At 46.9% G+C, this 25,051-nt stretch overlaps 2 protein-coding genes across 3 annotated transcripts in view; one reads left to right on the top strand and one right to left on the bottom strand.

Annotated features, from left to right (window-relative positions):
- ALKBH6 (alkB homolog 6) overlaps positions 1–25,051 on the top strand; it is a 75,115-nt gene that overhangs the window by 7,357 nt on the left and 42,707 nt on the right. The gene's annotated exons all lie outside the window — the stretch shown is intronic.
- LOC134949414 (interferon lambda-3-like) lies at positions 8,957–22,994 on the bottom strand. Its single transcript, XM_063937973.1, has 7 exons — positions 22,895–22,994; positions 20,897–21,103; positions 16,815–17,004; positions 12,601–12,678; positions 10,950–11,093; positions 10,458–10,538; positions 8,957–9,431 (listed from the first exon to the last, which is right to left on the bottom strand). The coding sequence occupies exons 3-7, from the start codon at positions 16,953–16,955 to the stop codon at positions 9,312–9,314; spliced, it is 564 nt and encodes a 187-aa protein (XP_063794043.1). The 5' UTR covers positions 16,956–17,004; positions 20,897–21,103; positions 22,895–22,994; the 3' UTR covers positions 8,957–9,311.

Genomic DNA, 25,051 nt, shown 5'->3' on the forward strand with positions numbered 1-25,051 from the left:
CTACCACAGCCTACTCATCCACAGCACCGCAGACCACCGCCGCTGCTAAACAGGTAATCTAACCTGCTGCCTTTCTCTCTCCCTAGTCCCTACTGTATTCCCTTGCTGTCACTTTCCATGTCCCTGCTGTCACTTTCCATGTCCCTGCTGTCACTCTCCCTGTCACTCTGTCACTCTATAATGTGAATTTCGGCTCATACCGTGTGCTATAATGTGAATTTCGGCTCATACTGTGTGGTGTAATGTGAATTTCGGCTCATACCGTGTGGTGTAATGTGAATTTGGCTCATACTGTGTGGTGTAATGTGAATGTGGCTCATACTGTGTGGTGTAATATGAATGTGGCTCATACTGTGTGGTATAAATGTGAATTTCGGCTCATACTGTGAGGTATAATGTGAAAGGGGTCCTACTATTGTGGTGCATAATGTGTATAAGGGGTATATGGTGTGCTAAACTACACTGAAGGGCACACCCCCTTTGCGTGGCCACGCCCCCTTGTCAGGAGTGCGCACGCCTTTGGCGCGCACATAATTGCACCCTTCACTTTTCCATACCCCCACTTCAAAATTTCCACTTGGGTACTACTACTGTGGGCATTATTACTATTGTGTGACCACGCCCCTTTCTTTTTGAGGCCACACCCCCTTTTTGCTGCGCGCAATACCTTTATTACATGGGCACCGTGGGGAGGGGGGTGAGTTCCACCACCTCTCTAGGACCACTTTAAGCACTGGTGCCGACTCGTTTAAACATGCAAGCCAATATGGACAATCTTGTCCATATTAGCATGCAGTGCTATGAGGCCGGATGTTGGGGGGAGTGAAGAAACTTCACTCTCCCATCACCCCCCCTTGCCCGCCGTATCGGCCGCTGGGCACCTCGGCGGCACGCCGCACTGTTTATAGGGTCAATTATGGCATCACTGTGCTGTGTGTTATGGACAATGGGGAGTTCTCTGTAATTCATGGCTAGCAAATGTCAGGGGGATTTTCTATGTGACGTACATCGCTGGCAATGGGTAAAGGGATGTAATTAGACATTTTAGTGTAAGAAAATATAATTAATTTGTGCAAAACCCAGCGCTTGCATAAACCACCAAAAATCTGTTGAATAGTTACTAAATACCAATTTCTTGCAGCTCCCACCAGTGGTACTGTTCCACCAATCAACTAATATAAACACAGTGATAACCAAATCTATCAAGGGAGCGTTAGAAATCAGATAAATTTATTTAAAACACATTCAGTTTATTTATACTCCACATATAAAACAACATTTTAAAAATAATTAATAAGTATATATACACGTGCAATTTTTCTCAATCAAATGCCCTTATCTCCATTCAATATATAATATTGTCCATCTGGACTCCCCTTTTAACCGTCCACTAAGTTATTTGTATGCAAGTTGTATCCAGATTCTTTTTGAGCAGGAATGTTAAGTGTTAAAGTCTCTCATGTTTCCGCTTGTAACAGTTTGTGCTAGCAGGGGGAGAGCGCTGTGTTGACCGAATGTTCACAGCAGTATGCTACAACCCCTGTTAGTAGCAGCCGCAATTAGTAATGCCAGATACTCACGGCCGTCTCGGCTTCTGATGCACGGGGTGCGGACCTCCTTTGCCAGGTCTCGCATCAGCCTTGTCCCCTGTTCTACGGCTCGCCGGCACTTTGTGTGATAGCGGAATTGGTAGTGGAGAATCTCCGGGCAGCAAGGTCCAAATGGTGGTGCCCCTCTTATGCGTTTCTCCGCCAGTAGGGCAAGCGGTTTCGTCAGAGGATATTCACAGCAGTATCACAGGTTCCATTTTAAGCCAGAACAGACCAATCGTAATGCTAATTAAGTTAATTGCACACAAGTGTTGCTTGTTCATATATAACTCGTTCGTATATATACTAAACATGAGGAGTATATTATCACAATTTAAAACAATAAAACATGAATCCATTCCAACAGTTTTTGGTGGTATATCAAAAACACTCAATGGTGTCATTTAACTAATATAAAACCATCTATATTCTAATCGATAGAAGTAAAAGAAAGGTGTATATCTGACCGGGAGACTAATGAAACCAATCCATATATAGCAAAAAAATCCCTATACATTCAAAAGGAGCTCTTATAGCTCAGAGGATTTTCAACGTGCAATCACTACCCGAAGTCTCGGGTTTGAATCCATCATAGATCCAGTTTTGCAACCACAACACCATTATATAGATATTTTATATATAATCAATTTGCATTCTCAGGGCGGGATGTACTAAAGGAAAAATGCGGTAAAACCCCCCAAAACGGGGGTTTTACCGCATTTTCAAATTTACTAAGATTCTACCGCCGCGTTTTCGCCATCCAGGGTATCGCCATCTTTGGATGGCAATACCCTATAGAAGCCTATGGGCTTCTTATCGCTGACTGCCGCAACCCGCTGTCTCAGCCGCAGACGCCGACCCCCCTCCCCCCGGCATACCTTCCTCCAGGCAGCCCTGGACCCGGAAGGTAATCTCCTCCTCCCCCTAGCAACGCAGCCGGAGGTCCTTCCGGCTGCAGGGAGGAGGAGGAGGCGCCGGGGGCAGCCTGCTGCTGCTTCCCGGCATCTAGGCAGTGTAAAGATCCCGGGGAGGTGACGGAGACCCCCTGCAGACCACCTCTCAGGTATCGCGGGGGTCCTCCGTCACCGCATTGCGATATTGATCGCATATGTTAGTACATATGCGATCAACATCGCTGCGGTAAGCGGCGAGGGGCGGCGATGTATCTTAATACATCCCAACCACAATCTTAATTATAAATATATATTTAAAAATATATATATATTAATACCACTGCTTTATTATTACCACACCTTTTGTTGTCAATATAGTGGTTATACCCTTAAGGACATTCTAAATATTCATTTGTGTCATAATTACACATATCGACTGAATTTATGGTATATCCAAAACAATAATAATACATAAATCAGAACTCATATATAATAAAAAATATAATATAAACTTCTGAAAATATTGACTTATACTATAGTAAACTTCCCAAGATTAATTTTAATGTTATTTAATTTATTTGCTGTTCCTCTAATAACTTAGAGCAACACTTAACAATTCTCAGTGAATGATGTTATTTTGCGCCAGAAACAACTGCAGCTGAGGTCTCCTCTCAAGGGTACCAACACTTGAATAAATTTAGAACAACAGAAAAAAATGGAGTCGACCACCAGCGCTGTTAATGTCGAGTAAATGTGCGAATATCTCTCAACTGATGTTACTCCTCAGTCAACCATCAGGGAATGTTTTCAATCAAATGTTCCTTGTTTGATGTACCTCACTCACCGCCGTACAATGAAATTTCCTCTTATAAAGGTATCTTTTCCTTGTACGATTGGAGTCGGCAAACCATTAACTCTTATACCTTGTAAATAATTTAGGGAGAATAACTGATAATTTGATATACCTTACTCACCGACGTACGGTGAGGTTTCCTCATATAAAGGTATCTTTTCCTATAGTTTAAAAACCAGCATCAAAAGGGCATATGGTAATGAACTCACCATTGGTCTAGGCCCTATGTTCATCCAAAGGTTTCTTTATAACTGCAGCATAGGTCACTTCAAAAAACCGGATGGTTTTTCCTTAAAATATGGATAGGAATACTGGATACTTCGTAAAAGAAATTTTTAATTCATAAAAAAATTGTCCATACATAAAATGTTTTAAAAAGCAGGGATTACATCACTCCACTCCATAAGGACCTCAAACATCAACCGGTCTGCCAATCAAGTCCCCAAAGGCAGCACAAAAAGGGGGGGAAAAAGGTTAATCTTGAGAAAGACAGATCTTACTCCTTATATGGATGGGGATGTTTCCTCCCTGTAGTTCATATCACCAACGCGTTTCGGAAATGTTTCCTTCCTCAGGGTGTAGAGTGTGTAAGCCTGGTACACATATTTATACCAAATGAAACTAACCATGTGATTTCTACCCAATCACTGTGCAGCATTCCTATCCATACAATAAAATCATCTTTGTAACGATATTCCTCACATTAATTACATATCATGCCATTCAAAATTAATAAATTTACATCTCTCTTCAAAAAGATTTATGTAAAAACCAAGATTAATATCTATAAATCTAAAATACTCTTAATCACAATGTAACAAAGATACGGATTAAATCAATATTTTCTTTGTATATTTAACATTGGACTCCATTCCACATTTTAGATCTGGCCTGTGTTTCCACAAACTACCCAATCATATATCCCTTCCCAGAGTTCTCCTCGACATCCCATGTCGATGATTGGTGTAAAACGGGCGCCAACCGGTTGTCTAGGAGACAGCTTGTGTTCCATGTGAATCCGGAAACAGGAGCATAGTTAGAAAAAATCCTCTCAGTCCTTTTCATGTATACTTTGTTTCCGCTGTTCGCGGCGGGTCACGTCATGACGTCAAACGTATTGCCGTCGACCGGAAGTAAGCACCGCTGACTTCCGCTTTCTCGTGGAACGCAAATAGGAAGTGGTAGTCATATTCTCTTCTCAGTGGAACGCAGATCGGGACAATCTTGGACATGGAACATTTAAGTGCTCATAGCGCATTGCAACCAAACAAAAGAAAAAAGAAGAATATTTTCATTTAGTATTACATCCGTTTTTTGGAACAACAGTTCCGTGCTAAAGGATATAGAGAAGATATGATTAGTGAAGCCTCAAAGAGAGCCCTAAATATGATTTAGATTTATAGATATTAATCTTGGTTTTTACATAAATCTTTTTGAAGAGAGATGTAAATTTATTAATTTTGAATGGCATGATATGTAATTAATGTGAGGAATATCGTTACAAAGATGATTTTATTGTATGGATAGGAATGCTGCACAGTGATTGGGTAGAAATCACATGGTTAGTTTCATTTGGTATAAATATGTGTACCAGGCTTACACACTCTACACCCTGAGGAAGGAAACATTTCCGAAACGCGTTGGTGATATGAACTACAGGGAGGAAACATCCCCATCCATATAAGGAGTAAGATCTGTCTTTCTCAAGATTAACCTTTTTCCCCCCCTTTTTGTGCTGCCTTTGGGGACTTGATTGGCAGACCGGTTGATGTTTGAGGTCCTTATGGAGTGGAGTGATGTAATCCCTGCTTTTTAAAACATTTTATGTATGGACAATTTTTTTATGAATTAAAAATTTCTTTTACGAAGTATCCAGTATTCCTATCCATATTTTAAGGAAAAACCATCCGGTTTTTTGAAGTGACCTATGCTGCAGTTATAAAGAAACCTTTGGATGAACATAGGGCCTAGACCAATGGTGAGTTCATTACCATATGCCCTTTTGATGCTGGTTTTTAAACTATAGGAAAAGATACCTTTATATGAGGAAACCTCACCGTACGTCGGTGAGTAAGGTATATCAAATTATCAGTTATTCTCCCTAAATTATTTACAAGGTATAAGAGTTAATGGTTTGCCGACTCCAATCGTACAAGGAAAAGATACCTTTATAAGAGGAAATTTCATTGTACGGCGGTGAGTGAGGTACATCAAACAAGGAACATTTGATTGAAAACATTCCCTGATGGTTGACTGAGGAGTAACATCAGTTGAGAGATATTCGCACATTTACTCGACATTAACAGCGCTGGTGGTCGACTCCATTTTTTTCTGTTAGAGCAACACTTACTCTATACGGAATTTAGAACGGGAGGGGGGGGGGGAGAAAGAAGAAAGCTTGTCAGACACATAAAGGGGGGAGTTAAAGTGAAGGAACAAGAGTCTTCCAATTAAAAATTATATATCAAGGCAGGGGAAGAAATAATGGACTAACAACCTCCAATACGAGAAAGGAGAGAAAATATGAGAAGAGAAAACAGAAAAAGTGAGTATGAAGATACTAGTTTTTTTAACGGCTTTTTTAACATTTAATTGAAAGAAATATGGTCCTGACGAGTTATTCCTTCAGTCGATGTGATGATGAGAGATTGGCCACCTGCATTTCCATTCTGGGAAATGTCCCAGGAGGGAGGAAAAAAGTAGGCAATCATGCCCTACTCCAGTGATTGTTGGTACATGGACGTGCTCCTCCTCTTTTACTGGGAACTCGGTGGCCTTGGCCCATGTTCACCAGTAGATGGTTTGGCAGTGCTCTGCGATCATGTGACTTTACTGCAATGAATCATGGTAGGACTGCCTGACTCATTATGGTAACAGTATCATATACATTCACACAAAGATAAAAAAATAAATACTTCTTCAATAGTGATGCACATCGAATTCACAGTGTACTGTATACAGTGAAGACTTGCTGTATATCTGTATTCAAATGAAGGTGAAAGAACTGAGATTTACAAATGGTCTTTCTAGAACTAAAAGACCTGCCACCAGGCTGCCAGTCTTCTCTACTAACTACTGATTTCTTTCATCCAACCCAGGGGAGAATTTATCAAGAAATGATTTAATGAAATCTTTGGTCCAGCGGCCTTTTGGGGGCAGGAGCAATGACGTTGAGCGTTATCAAAAATGAGTGTGTGTCGGCATGCCTAGGCCAGTATCTGCATCTACTGACACAGCTTCACCGGCACCTGCTGTGTGAAGACACCGTCCATTCTGGGTTACGTGGGGGTTATACAGATGACCGCTGTTCACGTAGAGTGATCCGATGCTGCGGTTTCAGATGCAACATCACAGAAGCCTGCATGACGCATCTATTTACACAAGACGCCTCAGTCCATCTCTGAATCAGTCTCATGGTGTGCAAATTGCCTTAATTATCACAGGCCACCCATAAAACTACAGATTATGAGCATTTGATATGGGGGGGGGTCATTCCGAGTTGATCGCTCGCTAGCTATTTTTAGTAGCTGTGCAAACGCATAGTCGCCGCACACTGGGGAGTGTATTTTAGCTTTGCAGAAGTGCAAACGCTTGTGCAGCAGAGCGCCTACAAAATCATTTTGTGCAAAACAAGACCAGCCCTGTAGTTACTCTTCGTGTGCGTTGATTCTAACGATGGAGGGACGGCTTTAGACGTCACACACCTGCCCAGCGTTTGCCCAGCCACGCCTGCGTTTTCCCCCGACACGCCTGCGTTTTTCTAAGCACTCCCTGAAAACGGTCGGTTGACACCCAGAAACGCCCACTTCATGTCAATCTTCCTGCATTTAGCCGTGCGACTGAAAGCTTCGCTAGAACCTGTGCAAAACCACAAAGAACTTTGCACCCGTACGTCATGCGTGCGCATTGCGGTGCATACGCATGCACAGAAATGCAGATTTTAAGCCTGATCGCTGCGCAGCGAATAACGGCAGCTATCGATCAACTCGGGATGACCCCCATTGTCTTATAATATATCTTATATCCCAATCGTTCCGATTTCATTAACACATTTGTGGGCTGAGGGCTCTGACCTGCTGTCAGTTTCGATACTGTATTGTTCCGTTAGCCAGGCAGTTGGGGAGATATATCATTTCACTGCTCATCTACATGTACAAGGCAATGAAAGGGTTACAAGAGGGGGCAATAGTGGGATGGTGTACCTAGATTATATATACGATGCTGCCTGTTATTGTATAGTAAGAGTTGGATAAAGGGTATCATTTAAGGTTGATTGCAAAACAATATTTTCCTCTAATGGGCAAAACCATGGCCCTCATTCCGAGTTGATCGCTCGCAAGGCGATTTTAGCAGAGTTACACACGCTAAGCCGCCGCCTACTGGGAGTGAATCTTAGCTTCTTAAAATTGCGACCGATGTATTCGCAATATTGCGATTACAAACTACTTAGCAGTTTCAGAGTAGCTTCAGACTTACTCGGCATCTGCGATCAGTTCAGTGCTTGTCGTTCCTGGTTTGACGTCATAAACACACCCAGCGTTCGCCCAGACACTCCTCCGTTTCTCCGGCCACTCCTGCGTTTTTTCCGGAAACGGTAGCGTTTTTAACCACACGCCCCTGAAACGCCGTGTTTCCGCCCAGTAACACCCATTTCCTGTCAATCACATTACGATCGCCGGAGCGAAGAAAAAGCCGTGAGTAAAAATACTATCTTCATTGTTAAATTACTTGGCGCAGTCGCAGTGCGAATATTGCGCATGCGTACTAAGCGGAATTTTACCGCGATGCGATGAAATATACCGAGCGAACGACTCGGAATGAGGGCCCATGTGCAGTGCAGGTGGGGCAGATATAACATGTGCAGATAGAGTTAGATTTGGGTGGGGTGTGTTCAAAACTGCATATAGATTTGCGCACGCAATGTGTGACCAATAACGGCCAGCCAGTGTCCAACACTAAGTAAAAGACAATATTTGTTTAGGCGCTGACAAAATAAAATCCCGCAGCCACTTGAATCAAGACTGCCGCTTCAATATGGAGGTCACTGAACCTCCTATAATATATGGCATAAAATAGAAAGGGGGAAAAAATTGAAGCACTGTCCGATTCAATATAACAATTAAAAAACATTTATTACAAACAATACATACACATATTACAATACAATAACACACAGCCGGTGATTCTCATTAATCAATGCAATGTATAAAATTCATATATACTGACGCAGTCACTCAGTGGTTAATTAAATGTCCATGGAGTTAGCAACAGGTTAATAATGCAATGTACCACTGTTATATCCGTCAACTAGAATTGATTAATGAGAAACATGTGTTATTGTATTGTAATATATGTATTTATTGTTTGTAATAAAAATTCTTTAATTGTTACTGTATATTGAATCAGACAGCGCTTCAATTTTTTCCCTTTCTATTGAGTGTCCAACACTGCCAGGGCCGACAGTTTTCCCCTTGGTCAAATTACATTTTCCATAAATTGGGAATCCATAATTCTGCTAAATAGATGAAACACTATTGAAACACTATTTACAAATCTTTGTAATAGTCGTAATTGTTCATATGGCAAAGTTTTTATTTTAAGTAAAAAATGACATTCATAAAAACAAAAATACAACTCCTCAATTCTCAGCACATCCACCAGGCGGCCTGGGTGTATGTAAATGAAAACCAAGGTATAACATCACTTAGCAAAGGTTTCATAAATTAAATTATAAAAATAATTAAATAAATTAAGATGAGTATAAAAAATTAAATAGTGGTTTTGTAACAGACGGATTGATCTTTCATCGTTTGGATGAGCATGAAGGTCCATCAAAGATGATTGGCAGAAGAACCACTTTGTAGGATGTGCAAGGAAGTCCATTAATGACAATTCGTATGTATTGTCCAAGTCATTGCTGAATAATGACCGCCAATGGCAGAAGAGCAGACATTGTGATTTCTCGGTGAGAGAGGTCTAACGTTCTCCTTTTCTGTGTTTTAAAGACATGTTTCTTATAGCCCAACAACTCACATCTTCTACCCTTAGTGAGAGCAGGCTGAGTAACACAGCATTCCGGACACATGCTTGAGATGCCTGTATTATTGACGTATAAAGTACATTGTAAGTTACCTGTTTGTACATAACATTTTCCACTAATTTTATAACTCCATAATTATGGCTTTCACCAGGGACTGGGGCAGTAATTTGGCACTTAGGCTTTTGATATTGTCTTATAATATAGCATATATCCCAACCGTTCCGATTTCATTAACACATTTGTGGGCTCTGACCTGCTGTCACGTCTGATACTGTATCGTTCCGATAGTCAGGCAGTTGGGGATATATATCATTTCATGAAGCAGTGAAAAGTGTGGAGAAGTGGGCCAGTGGAAAAGTTGCCCATGGCAACCAATCAGCACTGAAGAAACATTGATAATTTGTATAGTATAAAATGATACAGAGCAGCTGATTTGTTGCCATAGGCAACTTCTCCATTAGCTCACTTCTCCACTCCTTTCACTGCTTCATAAATAGACCACTTAATGAGCACGCGTGTGGCCACGCCTCAGGGGACCTTGCCACACCTCACAAAGGCGTGCTGCGAGTCACGGGCGAGTGGTCTTGCGGAACACCTGTCTTTCTGCAGGCCGGCTGAGCAGAATATCTGGAGGTGCGGCTGGTCGGCCAGGCTTTCGGATGGCCAGACAGCCCATCGGCCCATTGGCCCTGCTGATATTTGCCAGATGGCCAAGCTGGTTCTGGTTTTTGCAGTCTATTATTTCTTCTACACCTGTCACATGAGCGATGAAGTAGTCTTTACAATGCGGCTGAGACACAATGTAGAGCTTTCTTACAGATTTTCATCTTCTTCCTGTAACTTCCTACAGGATAGAACGTTCCTGTGATACAGGTCTTATGGCCCCTGGTGCATCCCTAATGTAATCCCTCCACTTTCCCTGTGTTTTCTTCATTACTCACTTCATTACAACAATTATACATCTCTCTCGTCACACCACAGTGTCCCCCGTGTTCTATTCATTTCTCAGTTTGTTTAACAATTAAGTCCCTTCTAATATAGTCAACAGTAAGTACAATGTATGGTCTGTGCAGGACACTTACGGCTTTCTTAAAGCGTTGGAGACGTTGCAGCCAGGGCCTCAGCCGCTTGGAGGCAGGTTCTCTGTATTCTGGTGACTCCCTCTGTGAAGAAGAATTAGGAGGTGAGAAAGTTGTGTAATATATCTCTGTCCTATACATCAGGGCCGTAGTGAGATGGAGGCTGTTGCCCAGGGCGCAGGGCCCGGGGAGTGGCACTGTCGCTGTACCTCAGCCCCTGCACCTGGCTAGTAGGGTGCCTGGAACTTCACCCTGTAGCCGGTAACACTGCTCTGGACACTCGGAGGATGCACCCTGCAGTGCATAGACAGTTTCAAGCATCCGGGCAGCTCTACTTTATGTACTGTTGGCGGCCCCATCCACTCCCATGGTGACACAGGTTCGGGATGGGGCATGCACAGGGACACAGGGAGCTCTACTCCGCTGCTGCCATAGATTCACCTTTCCACACCATGATAGATGTGACTGACACACACAAGTAACATGAGAACTTACACAGATCATCAGGTCATCTCTCAGTGTGAGGAAAGCCATAAGCGACTGTGATACAGCGTCAGACAGAGCAGATGAAGACATACTGGTCAGTACATCAGCAGCTAGTGATACTCGCTCCAAGGTCAGGATCAGGCGGTCACTGGGCTGTAGGACAGAAGGAACACGGTGTGAGTGGATATATGACTATAGACATATGAGGGGAGATGACAGGGCTTGTGTATTACTGTGTGCACAGAGAGAGACCCCTTACAGTGTGTGTGGGGGAGATGCACAGTGGCGGAATTACCGCCAGTGCAAGCAGTGCCTTGCACTGGGGCCCGCCACTGTCCAGGGGCCCAAAGCAGCGTGGGATGTAATGAGTCAAACTGACTCATTACATGCCGCTGTGTGCTGCGGGCAGCCGCCGCCCGCAGCACACAGTTGCCGCCAAGGAGAGGAGCGCATTGGCCACAGGGGGAGAAGGAGGAGAGAGGTGGAGGAGGGAGCCGCAGCAGCGCTGTGTAATTGGTGGAGGTGCTGCTGCTGTCCCTTTCCTTCACCATAAGCTGTTCTCCGACGCTGTGAATGCTGGGAAGCGCAGCATTCACAGCGGCAGAGAACAGCCTAAGGTGAAGGACAGGGACAGCTGCAGCAGCGCCTCCACCAATTACACAGCGCTGCTGCCGCTCCCTCCTCTCCCTCCCTCCTCCTCCTTCTCTCCTGCCCGGAATCTCTGCCAGAAGCTGCACCGAGGAGCCTGACTGCCAGCGGAGAGAGTAAGTATAATTCTTTCTTTCTTTCTTTCTTTCTTTCTTTCTTTCTTTCTTTCTTTCTTTTCTGTCTGCCGTAATGTGTAAAAAGGGGGACGCTGTCTGACATAATGTGTAAAAAGGGGACGCTGTCTGCCTTAATGTGTAAAAAAGGGGGAATGGCTGCCGTAATGTGTAAAAAGAGGACGCTGTCTGCAGTAATGTGTAAAAAGGGGGATGCTGTCTGCCGTTATGTGTAAAAAGGGGACGCTGTCTGCCGTAATGTGTAAAAAGGGGGACGCTGTCTGCCGTAATGTGTAAAAAGGGGGACGCTGTCTGCCGTAATGTGTAAAAAGGGGGACGCTGTCTGCCGTAATGTGTAAAAAGGGGGACGCTGTCTGCCGTAATGTGTAAAAAGGGGGACGCTGTCTGCCGTAATGTGTAAAAAGGGAACGCTGTCTGCCGTAATGTGTAAAAAGGGGAATCTGTCCGCCGTAAGGTGTAAAAGGGTCTCTACCTGTGTAGTGGTGCTACTGTGCGGCGTAATTTGAATAATGGAGACTACTGTGCACCGTTTTATGAATTGGTATTATTTTGTGGCCACACCCCTTCCCAACGAAGCCACACCCCTATATTTTTTGCGCGCGCCTACAGCGCGCACTGCTCCTGTTTTGCATGCAGGGGTGGGGCTCCGATGCCGTTTCTTGCACACAGTGCTAAAATGTCTAGTTATGGCACTGTTGCTAGGTATCCATTCCTCTGGCCCTGGGCAGGTCCCCCTCACCAGATCCTCTCCAGGGGTGAGGGGGTGGACTTGGATGGGATGAGGGGGGGGGGGGGGGAAGCATATTGTCGAACCTGGGCCCAACCGCACGCTAGTTCTGCCACTGGAGATACGTGATGTATACACACATTATCCTCACCTCTAGGTCACATACAGACGGCTTGTGTTTCATCATTCTCCTGTAGCATCTCATTGCTTTGCTGGACAAGTCCTTCTCCTGTGGAGGGGTCAGACGTTTTATCAGTATAATGTGTTTCTGTAACTAGTACATTATTCTGTCTATGGTGGTCTTATAATGTCCATAGCTCAAGTAAGTATATATAACTAGGTGATTCATCGCACCCTACGGGCATTCTTCACACCCTTGCACACCCTTGTGGTGTGCAATATTTGTATTCTATGGAGTATTACCTCCAATCATAATTGTGTGAGTGGTTAAATATTGCATGGACAAAGGGCGTGCGATGGTTAAGGGGTCGTAGCCCCTTGCAACGGCATAAACAGCGCATGTAGGGCCTGATGAATCGCCTAGTAGGTGCTGTGGTTGGTGGAGTGGAGGGTGCGGGGGAGATGCGGATGGGGGAGGGGGTGCCGCGTGTGGGAGAGGGGGTGCCGCGGTTGGGGGAGGGGCAGTTGCGGGGGTGCCCCGGGTGGGGAAGGGGCTGGTGTGGTGGTGCCGGGTGCATGGGGTCCGTAGCCACCGCGGGTGGGGGAGAAGCGGTTGCGGGGGTGCCGCGGGTGGGGGAGGGGTGGGTACGGTGATGCTGTGAGTGGGCGTGGGGGAGGGGGTCCGGAGCTACCACAGGTGGTGGAAGGGGGTGTGTGGGGGTGCCGCAGATGGGACCCGGAGGTACTGTGAGTGGGGGAGGGGCGGGTAATGCTTCTCCTGCTTCTCCTCCTGAAAGCAGCTAAGCTGCTGTCCTCCCTTTGGCAGTGGCTCTCCCGGAGACTCGCACAGCAGCCAACCAGTCACTATTGTTAGCGCGGGTGTCCCAACGTGCCGCATTACATGGAAGAAGATGCACTCAATAAACTACAGCTCCCAGCAGGCCTTAGCGCCGAAATGCTTTGCGCTAAGGGCTGCAATGAGCTATAGTTTATTTAGTGCATCTACTTCCCTGTAATGCGGCGCGTGGGGACACCGGCGCTAACAATAGTGACGGCTGAAAGCAGTAGCGGTTCTTGTCACGGGCAAGCAGGATTTTTGCCCGGGGTGCAGCTGTCCCGAGGGCGCCGCCGTCGTGGCAAGATCCGGTGCAGGTGCCGCACGGTGCGCGATGATGATGTCATCGCGCACCGCACGGCATTGTGGGAGCGGCCGTAGACACTAGAGGTCATAATTGACCTCTAGTGTCTGTGCGGTGCTATGGGAGAGACGTCATGATGTCTCTCCCATAGATCGGAGGAGCGGCGCCAGCGGCCAGAGACGGAGGACAGCAGCGGTCGGGAAGCAGGAGCGGGGATGGTATTTTTTTTTGGGGGGGGGGTAATCGGGGGCATAGTACTGGGGTAACAGCTACAGGGGCCACAGTACTGGGGGCACAGCTACTAGGGGCATAACTGTGACCATGCCCCTTCCACAGTACTGGGGGCACAGCTACAGGGGGCACAGCTACTGGGGGCACAGCTACAGGGGGCACAACACTGGGGGCACAGCTACAGGGGGCACAGTACTGGGGGCACAGCTACTGGAGGCACAGCTACAGGGGGCATAACTGTGACTACCACAGCCCTTTCCCATGAAGCCACGCCCATTTTATGCCGGCGAACCTATGACGCGCACTAAACCTGTCTGGGGGGGGGGGGGGGAGGTGCCAAAGGAAATTTGCAGTGTACAGCACTGTCACCTTTTACATTGAATCAGCGTCCAGACATTAACCTCTGCGATATCACCCACTTTATCCATTACATTAGCCATCTCGGGGCTTCCAGACCGGCAGCCCAGGTGCCGTGTTGCGAAGTCAGGGCCTCTGGGGATCTGGACGCGGCTGTGGCGCAGAGGAGGCTTTGGGGCTCAGAGAATATGCAGCGCGAGGAGGGCCTTCCGCTGCGCCGCTTTCATACACATCTATGCCGGTGGCTGCAGCAGCTTTGTTCCACCTGCGCTGCGGCTAGGGAGTGGGGAATGGTGATGCCGGAGGGGGCAGGCAGACTGGCAGCAGGACATAGGAAGCTGCAGTTAAAAGATCCCCCCCCCCCCCTATCTACAGCACAGAGACTTGCTGCAGATGCAGTGGCATACCCTCCGACTGTACCTTTTTCGCAGCTCTGAACCGATTTTTGACTCTCCAAACTTTCATTGAAAGTATAGGAAAATGGGCGTGGCCAGGCCTCTCTATCCATGACCACACCCCCTTTTTCGAATTTGTAGCGATTTTTATGTGTGAATTGTTGGAGGGTATGTTGCTGCAGATGCAGTGGGCCTATTTTGGAGTGTGGACCGGGAGCTGCAGCTCCATCAGCCCCATTGTTAATCCTGCTCTGGGAACACACAACAGCCAAAGGGCAGAGCCTCCCATTGGATGTAAACTGTGTGGGAGGGCGTTTCTCGCCCAATCAGCTGTAGACTGGGTGTGATAGACCTGCTGCTAACCCAATGAGAGCTCCTAGCCATGCCCAGCGTTATACACACAGTCACAGAGTGACAGATCTGGGCTATTATATAGGAGATAAGTATTACATTCTACTCATGCATTTACGCCCCCAGCCAACACATAATTCAATGCTTAGATATCTGTCTGCACTTTTCTTTCCCCACCTCATATGTGCCTGAGCCTGGATTTGTGAAAATGCCACATAGGAATTGGGCCTTGTCACGTGGCCTATGGGTGATACTCCGCTCACTTTACACGTCAATGTTTTATTTTTTACATATTATGCGCATGAAATTGTTGGGTTAAATATAATTGCGTTGTTTGCCTAGTCATATCTGGCGTTAGTCTATAGAATGCGTTCCCCTGGGTCAGCAGTAGCAATGCAGCCCCAGCGGAAACTGCGGCCCTGCCTAGACGTTCTGTTACCTGGCACTAAGGGGTCTATTCATGAAGCAGTGAAAAGTGTGCAGGAGTGAGCCTGTGGAGAAGTTGCCCATGGCAACCATTCAGCTGCTCCGTACAATTGTATAGTATGCAAATTATAAATGTTACTTCAGTGCTGATTGGTTACCATGGGCAACTTCTCCGCTGGCTCATTTCTCCACACTTTTCACTGCTTCATGAACAGACCCCTGAGAGAGCCATGTGCTCACACAAGTGCGACCCATGCAGACCTGCAAATATACACAAGTGCGCTGTGTCCTATGATCCTGCTATAGGCAGATACAAGTATGCTCTGATGACTTACCGGGAAATAGCGACATATGCTGTCTGTACAGACATGTGTGCGGCTTGGGCCTGATTCTAATTTGCTCGGGAACGCCTGCAGTGAGCAGAATTCAAATGCAACTGTATGTCCGCATTCTAAGTCGTACTCACTGCTGCAATGGCTCTGCCCCCAGAGCTCCACCCGCGAGGGTAGCCATCACCAATTTCACACTGACCCCATGCTGGTGCATGAGACACAACTGAGTGAGGCGTGCACTGTGCAGACGATGTAGCGGATGTTGTCCTATGTGGTGGATTGGACCAACATATCGTTCATATTGGCGCTTTTTGGGCAGTGTGTGTGCCCAATATGTGCGCCCCCGCAGTTGTTAAAGATGTCTTCTAGTTGGCCCTGCTGTAGGGCCGACAGAAGACATCGCTAGCGATGCCATGCATCCGGCGTCGCTCTGTCGCCCCCCTTGCAACGGCAAGTGTGTATGCATTTGCCAATGCAGGGTCCCATCGCCCGTCGGATCGGCTGGGTATACACGTTGTCTAGTGTGCACCCAGCTTTACCAGTCAATAGGGATGGCCATCGATGATTTCAAATCAATAATGTTTTTTTGCCGATGATGAATACTTTTGCCATCGATGGCAAAGAATCAAATAGATGGTTCTGAGGGTTTTTTTCTACAAGGTGCCGGGACAGAGCATAGATCCGCCCCCTGACACCTGTAAAGTTCCACCCTTCAGGTGCTGATTGGCCCATGCGCCAGTGAGTGAAAGAACAGGGATGACCATCAGTTGGTAAAACCATTGATTGGCATTCATTATATAGTTTGCAACCATCGATGGCCGCTTGTCATTACACTATCGATGTTAAAAACAGCAATGGCCATCCCTACCTGTGAACACCCCATTCCTGCCCTGTTGCTGCCCAGTAATGCCCATTCAGAGATCCCATTTTACTTCTAACTTTGCCCTCTGTATATCTAGCTTGGAAGCTGCTATCCGTGGCCATTGATGAGGATAAATTGTGCGTCACACTTACAGATACACCTTGCAGCTGTCTCAGTGCTGTGATATCCGTGGGTGACACGGATAAATATCGGGACACGTGGCAGCGTCTTCCATGTGGAGATCCACTCACTGCCACAGCTAGTACGGTGACGGCCACCAGTCTGACGTCCATGGCTTATGTGCTGCTCTGGGTGCAGGGATTTTCTGTTGCTCCTGGAAACCTGTGTATATGACCTGAGTTAATATCTATACATATAACCAGTAATGAGAGATACAGACAGAAGACTTCTGTGGACTCAGCCAATACCCAATAAGAATTCTGGGATCATTCTGAGTATATATTTGGGACTAGTATTAAAAGTAGAGCAGATTCCAATTAGCCGCTAACTTTGGTAATGCAGCTTTTTATTGCAGTTAAAACCCGCAGCAATTCGCTATTAAATAGGAAAAAGTGTGGCTTTTAGTTGGGTGTAGTATGTGATGCCGGCGGTCGGGCTCCCGGCGACCAGCATACCGGCGCCGGAATCCCGAACGCCGGCATACCGACAGCTAGGTGGGCGCAAATGAGCCCCTTGCGGGCTCCCTGCGCTCGCCACACTGCGGGCACGGTGGCGAGCTACGCGTGACACGCTATCTATTCTCCCTCCAGGGGGGTCGTGGACCCCCAAGAGGGAGAGAAGATGTCAGTATGCCGGCGGTCGGGATTCCGGCGCCTGTATGGTGGTCGTCGGGAGCCCGGCCGCTGGCAACCTGAAGACCACCCCTTTTAGCTGCCAGGACATAGGGACTGATTCAGGTTGGATCGCAATAAGCGATCCAACCGCAAAAATTACAAAAAGGATGCGGGCTCATGCGCAGCACCCACCCTGGGCATGCACCCGCAGAAAATGTGAATGCCTCTGCCTGTCAATCGGAGGGGGCGTCATCAAAATGGGTGGGCGTGGCGTGGTTGTGATTGCGGCGGCTGAGTGACGTCACGCGCAGCTGCCGGGATCAGAAAGATGGCAAAAGGCAATCCTAATTTCTGCTTGATCAAATTGGGGGAGGGGGGGGGGGGGGGGGGGGGAAGAGGCATCGGTCAGCATCCTGGGCGGCCTTGCCCTGGGATGAGCGCCTACCAGCATGCAATCACAAGGATTGGAAATTCTGCTCCTTAGCAGAATTTGCAATCCTTACTGAATCAGGCCCTTAGTGCAATACCCCTGGGCGCCCCTCCCAATTAATAATGATGTATTTAGAGGTGGTCAAATAGTAAACTATCAGCAATTAAGACAAGTTATGTTTTATGTCATTTTCTCTAGAAAGCATAGACATAGGATTGATGATGTGGGCGATATATGCTGAGGGGTTGTATAGATGGGAAAGGGATTCGTAAAGTTGGAGATGGGCGTTGCAAGTGTTTTTTTTCACAATATTTTACAAATTTGTATTTAAACACTTAATAATCACTATCCATAGACTACCCCAAAATAATCGACACTTTTATTTGTTGACATTCAATTGTTGGAAATAATTTTTCATTCATTTATAGAAGTTGTAAAAATCAAACATTTTAACAGCCGCCAATCAGTGGTGCCGAGAGAGGGGGGGAGAGGGTACAAATTACCTGGACCCAGGTCTGATGGAAGGGCCAGTGAGGGTCCAGTAGGGGCCTGGGCCCCCTCCCCCTTACCTGGTAGCAGCAGCTGCAGCTCTTCTCCTCAGCCCATCACACACCGCTGTGTACTGGGCTGCAGTGTGGCCACGGAGCTGCTTAAAATACTTATATTAAAATACTTATAATATATTTTTTCCCCAGTATTTTTTTCTAAGGGTACATGACCACACCTCTTGTAATTATGCCACGCCCCTCAAAAAGTAACTGGGCCCAGCCCAGCTCTCGACTGCCCTGCTGCCAATACACTGCGTATGGCCACTGACAGCCTCCGACACTGTTCTGCAATCTTATCTGACAATTTTGGGGGGTTTAGGATGATCTCCCCACACTTCCACGCACTTCACATACTTTTCACACTGCCAAGTTAATTTGCCATTCCTTATTGCATTGCGAGAGCTTTTTGAAATGTTCAGAATTCTTGGGCCACAAATATCCCACAAAATTAACGCAGGGTTTTCGGCTAATCTGCCTCAGTTTGTGCACATCGGGCTCCCAAGTTTGAACACACAAAGGGGGTCATTCATATCCGTACGCAGCGGCTGCATTCGAGTGGTCTGCGCACACGTACCAGCCACAGCTGCCAGGGGTCAACCTTAATTCGATGTAGTGTAGTTGCGGAAGCATAGGGAGGCAGCGCCAAAGCTGCTGGGCGGCCTTGCCCTGTGCTGGGCGGCCCCCCCAGCATGTGAGGAGATGGACGCAGATCTGGCTTCATACACAGCAATCTGCGTCTATCTCTGAATAAGGCCCTAAGGGGGTCATTCAGACCCCCGATCGCACGCTGCCTTTTTTTTTTGCATCTGTGCGATCGAGTCTGAACAGCGCATGCGTGCTGTCGGCAATGCGCAGGCGCGTCACTGGCTGGCGCCGGGGGTCGCCGGGCAGCAATGAATCTAACGAAAAAAGCGATCGCACCGGCGATTGCAAGAAGATTGACAGGCAGAAGGCGTTAGTGGGCGGCAACTCACCGTTTTCTGGGAGTGTCCAGGAAAAAGCAGGCGCGCCCGGCCGTTTCCAGGGATGGTTCCTGACGTCAGCTCCGTCCGGGATCATCGCAGCGGCTGAGTAAGTCATGGGCTGTGCACAAACTGCACAAACTTTTGTTTGTACAGCTCACTGCACAGCCGATCGCACCCCTGCACAGCGATTACCCCCTCCCCTGTAAGCGGCTATTACCTGGTCGCAGCAGTGCAAAAAAAAGCCTGCGTGCGACCAGGTCTGAATTAGGCTCTAAGTGCATTCTCTCTATGAATAACCTTTCCCTGTGCAATGTAAACATATAGGTGGTCATTCCGAGTTGATCGCTAGCTGCATTCGTTCGCTGTGCAGCAATGAGGCAAAAAATCGGCACTTCTGCGCATGCGGCGCAATGCGCACACGCAACGTTCTATTACAACGAACGATGTAGTTTCACACAGGGTCTAGCGAAGCTTTTCAGTCGCACTGCTGGCCGCAGAGTGATTGCCATGAAGTGGGCGTTTCTGGGTGTCAACTGACCGTTTTCAGGGAGTGTTGAAAAAACGCAGGCGTGCCAGGAAAAACGCAGGCGTGGCTGGGCGAATGCAGGGCGTGTTTGTGACGTCAAAACAGGAACTGAACAGTCTGATGTGATTGCAAGCGCTGAGTAGGTTTTGAGCTACTCTATAGGGGAAATTCCAAGTTGATCGCAGCAGGATTTTTTTTAGCAGTTGGGCAAAACCATGTGCACTGCAGGGGAGGCAGATATAACATGTGCAGAAAGAGTTAGATTTGGGTGGGTTATTTTGTTTCTGTGCAGGGTAAATACTGGCTGCTTTATTTTTACACTGCAAATTAGATTGCAGATTGAACACACCACACCCAAATCTAAAGGGCCCTACACACTGGCCGATCCGCCGCCGATCTGCCCGACGGGTGGATACGGCCGACGAGCGACCCGGCGGCAGGAGGGCAGTGACGAGGGAGTGCGCGGCTCCATTGAAGTGCAGGCAAATATGGACGAGATCGTCCATATTGGCCTGCATGCACAGCCGGCGGGGCCGCGCATCGTTCATCGCTGGAGCCTCCACACTGAAAGATATGAACGAGTTCTCGTTCATTTATGAACGAGATCGTTCATATCTTTCAAACAAATCGGCATGTGTGTAGGGCCTATAACTCTCTCTGCACATGTTAAATCTGCCTCCCCTGCAGTGCACATGGTTTTGCCCAACTGCTAAAAAAAATCCTGCTGCGATCAACTTGGAATTACCCCTATAACTGCACGAAAAAACTTTGTAGCCGCTCTGTGATCCTTTCGTTCGCACTTCTGCTAAGCTAAAATACACTCCCAGTGGGCGGCGGCATAGCGTTTGCACGGCTGCTAAAAACAGCTAGCGAGCGATCAACTCGGAATGACCACCATAAAGCAGTCAATATACACAGGTAATTAGATTACACTCCCAGTATTCTATGTACACACAGAATAAGATCCTCACCTGCAGGGTTATACGATGTCTCTCCAGTGCTGGTCTCAGATGTAGCCACAGTCCTGCCATGTTTCGTCCTTTAAATTCCCGTCTCCAGGAGAAAATTATCTTCGTTTTCATGATGTTAGGATTTCTTCTTTTTTTCGTCCCGAAATACGAGTGACAGGAGAGAGGTGACAACAGCCGCTGGGAATTTCTGTACAGCTTTCCCTTTCCCTATACAGGTGAGACACTGACGTTAGGTAACTGGGACACACAGCAGCACCTCCCTCCTGTTACAGGTCAGACTCCTGCAATGATTACTCACAGCAGCGACTACCTCCTGTTACAGGCCCGTCCTCTATACATAGTCAGGATTCCCTCTGTCACACAGCAAAAATGACCTCATGTTCTAAGCCAAAATACTGTACACAGCATGGATTTCTGACACCCAACAAGTGATATCATCTTGTTCATGTCAGACGTCATGGGTGCCTCCTGTCACATGCAATCACCTCCATTTTGTTACATCTCCATGGGCAATATGTTGCAGAAATGAGGGCATTACTGAGCAATGTATAATTTACAGGGATTGTATCACTGCATTTTATGGTGGTAAAATGTTAGGGGGGCTATGTATTTGTACCATGCATTCCATCAGGGCTGATACAAGGGGCGGCACCAACGCTGTCCCACAGCACCTGCATATGGCTTGCAAGGTGCCTGGAATGGCATCCTGCCTCCAGAAGCACTACTGCAGAACCTCCTGAGAGACCCAGGCAGGAACGCTATGGTCACCTACAGCCTGTGGATCTGCTACGGAGCATCCAAGGGAGTGGGACTCTCTAGCAGTGACGTGCGGTGGGGTGAGGCAGGTGAGGCAGAGCCTTTCCTATAATACTTACGTTTGTGTCAGAGTTTTGACTGTGTAAAGTGTATGATAAATACAAAGAATATATGTGAAATATCTTCTTTGCATTATTCTAATAATTTTTATAGCCAAAACTCTGGAGTAAAAAATCTATGGCAGGTGAGGCAGTGCCTCCCCACCCCCCACCTACACAGTGCCTCACCTGCTTATCTTTTCCACTCATCTCTGATCAAAACTCACCAAATTTCCAGGAGTTTATAATACTGCACCTGTGTATAATGCCCAGATGTACCCTTTGACTCATATATTGTGCGTACATCTGGCTCTGGGGTCATCTAGTGCCTCCTGAGCCATTTAGCTCACCTCACGTCCCTGCACTCTAGTCAGTGCTCTACTTACCAGAGACGGAGTGCTCTACTGCTACTTTACTGTGCTCTATGCAATAAACCCTGTGTGTATACTGTGCCGTCTAGTATATATATATTCCTTATAGGGCCTGTTCTGAGTTGGACACAGTTGCAGCCTTCTTACGTCTTTTGTTGCAGTTGTGTCTGTGACTTTATACTACTGCTGCTACTATGTACTTCCCTGGTGTACAATCATGAGTCCTAATGTGCAAGGACTGAGACTGGCCTCGCCAGCTGTCCCTTTAAACACTTGCTGTGATGCACTGGAAGCAGAAAAGCCATCCTGGGATTATCCTGCCCGTCCAGACAGTGTCAGACTGGGTATTGAAGGGCCCACCGGGAAAATGCGGTGGTAGGGGCCCATGCTTAGAGGTGTGGCCAGTAACCAAAGGGGTGTGGCCAGCCACCACCTAGGTTGGCTAACCATTAGAGAGTGCATGGGCCGTGCCCCTAGATAAATATATACAGTAAATAATGCTAGTGCATGTATGATAATGTACCAGGTTAATAACAGCAATGCACTGTAGAGAATACACCATAATCCTGTGCAGTATAAGGTAACATATGTATAATGTATAATTCAAGTGGCCAGTGTGAAACCTAATCCCTGGAGAAGGTGGACACCATGAATAGCTGCTGGCGACTAATAAATTACAGGGTTGGCGGGTATGTCTAAGTAGTTGAGAGAGGTATCACAGGTGTTGGGTGGCTATTTGACAGACCTTTCCCTTGAAATGTTCTTCCCCATACCTTGTTCTGTAGTACCTTGCGCAGAGACGTAGGAGAGATCGATACGACACAGGAGTGAATCCGCAGTTTCAACAGGATGTCTTTTTATTAAGCCGCATTGAACTCTGGATTGAGGATGATGATTTGTTAATTGGCAAACATATTAAATAATCACAAGAAGAATAGGGCTATGAAAAACGATAAAGAGAGGACAACTGACTACAGTTCACATCACACTGGGTCATTAAAAAATGCAAAAGACAATTAATTGAATCACAGATATTGGCACATTATAATCACAATCTATAATGTGGTAATGAGAAGAGAAATGAAATACACATTTTTCGATAACCGTTGCCAAATTTCTAGCTTTCCCTAACCAAATTATAAAAATCGTCACCAGCAAATAACGTTGAAGCTCTTTTAAATCCTGTGGTGCCACAGCATTGCAATGTGTGTGTGTGTGTGTGTGGGGGGGGGGGGGGGGGGGGGGGGAGAGGGTGATTGGCGCACATGTACACAAATGATCCAGGGGTGGAAAAATGTCACTGTGTCTCAGCCTCATTCTAACGAGGATGTAGCTAGCAAAGGGATCGTAGTGTCTCTTGACAAATGTAGTTTATTCAGTAATAAGGGTTTCTCAGGCAAATAAACTCAGTCTCTGTCTCTAGATAAAGTAACTCACTTTCAAAACGTGACAAATTGGATACTTGGGCTGGGTACTTGGTTGGCTCGTGGTTCGTGACAATAGCAGTCTCTGTGTACTCCCTCAGAACTCTGTAGTAGAGGTGTTCACTATCTGGGCCTGTTTCAGCTATTCCTCACTGCACAAGATGGCCGCAGCGCCCAGCGCCTTTCACTAGGCCTGGCGGTATCCGGTCTCCGGCTGTGGATGTGAAGTGATAAAATCGCCGAAATCCGCACTGCGATAATTGATTACATCGCACGGATTTATCAATTATCACAAGCAGGGAGCCCGATCTCCTGCTGTGCATGCGCCTCCACTGCCGACATCTCCGTTACCGCCACTGTTGGGTCGACCTCCCACATAGTGCCTTTGTTTTACTTTTTTTTTACCAGTGATCAGCTGGTGTGTCCATAGGACATTAATATGCTGTTGCTCCGTATGTGCACATTAATATATATATATATATATATATATATATTTATCTTGGGGGGGGGCTGACTATTTTGTCAGTCCCGGGCCCCACAATTTCTTATGGCAGCCCTGGGAGGATGTTAGGGTTAGGCTGCGGAAAGGGAAGGGTTGGGGAGAGGGGAGACCAGTCTTACCCCCCCCCCCCCCCGTCGGGATTTAAACTATTGGGATGCCGTCGTTGATATTCTAACCGCCGGCATCCCGTTAGCCGGATATCATTCTGAATCCCTCAGTTTACCCAGCAGTTCCCCAAGTGCTGGACTAGATCCCATCATGATGACGATGTGGGTGTGACACGCTCACTTGTGGTTGCGCATACAGTCTGCAATGGGTGACACTAACCCGTGACGCCACTGTCGCTAAGTAATTTGATTACATCACCTAGAATCTATAGTGCGAACACAATAGTTGTAAGAGTAGAACAGAGAAGGATGTCTTACAATTATACTGAATTCCGTGGTAATTGTGTATAGCAATGTATTATATCTGATCAACATGTGTATCTCTTATCCAATTACAAATGTCTGAACTTCAGGTACTGAAGCCAGTTCTTTCTGGAAGAAAATCGACAGGGCCGAAATTTGAACCTTAATGGACCCTAATTTTAGGCCCATAGACAGTCCTGTCTGCAGGAAATGGAGGAAACGACCTAGTTGAAATTCCTCTGTAGGGGCCTTCTTGGCCTCACATCACGCAACATATTTTCGCCAAATGCGGTGATAATGTTTTGCGCTTACATCCTTCCTGGCTTTGACCAGGGTAGGGATAACTTCATCTGGAATGCCTTTTTCCTTCAGGATCCGGCGTTCAACCGCCATGCCGACAAACGCAGCCGCGGTAAGTCTTGGAACAGACAAGGCCCCTGCTGGAGCAGGTCCTTTCTTAGAGGTAGAGGCCACGGGTCTTCCGTGAGCATCTCTTGAAGTTCCGGGTACCAAGTCCTTCTTGGCCAATCCGGAACCACGAGTATCGTTCTTACTCCTCTCCTTCTTATGATTCTCAGTACTTTTGGTATGAGA

The sequence above is a fragment of the Pseudophryne corroboree genome, chromosome 8, assembly GCF_028390025.1.
Source record: "Pseudophryne corroboree isolate aPseCor3 chromosome 8, aPseCor3.hap2, whole genome shotgun sequence".
NCBI lineage: Eukaryota > Metazoa > Chordata > Amphibia > Anura > Myobatrachidae > Pseudophryne > Pseudophryne corroboree.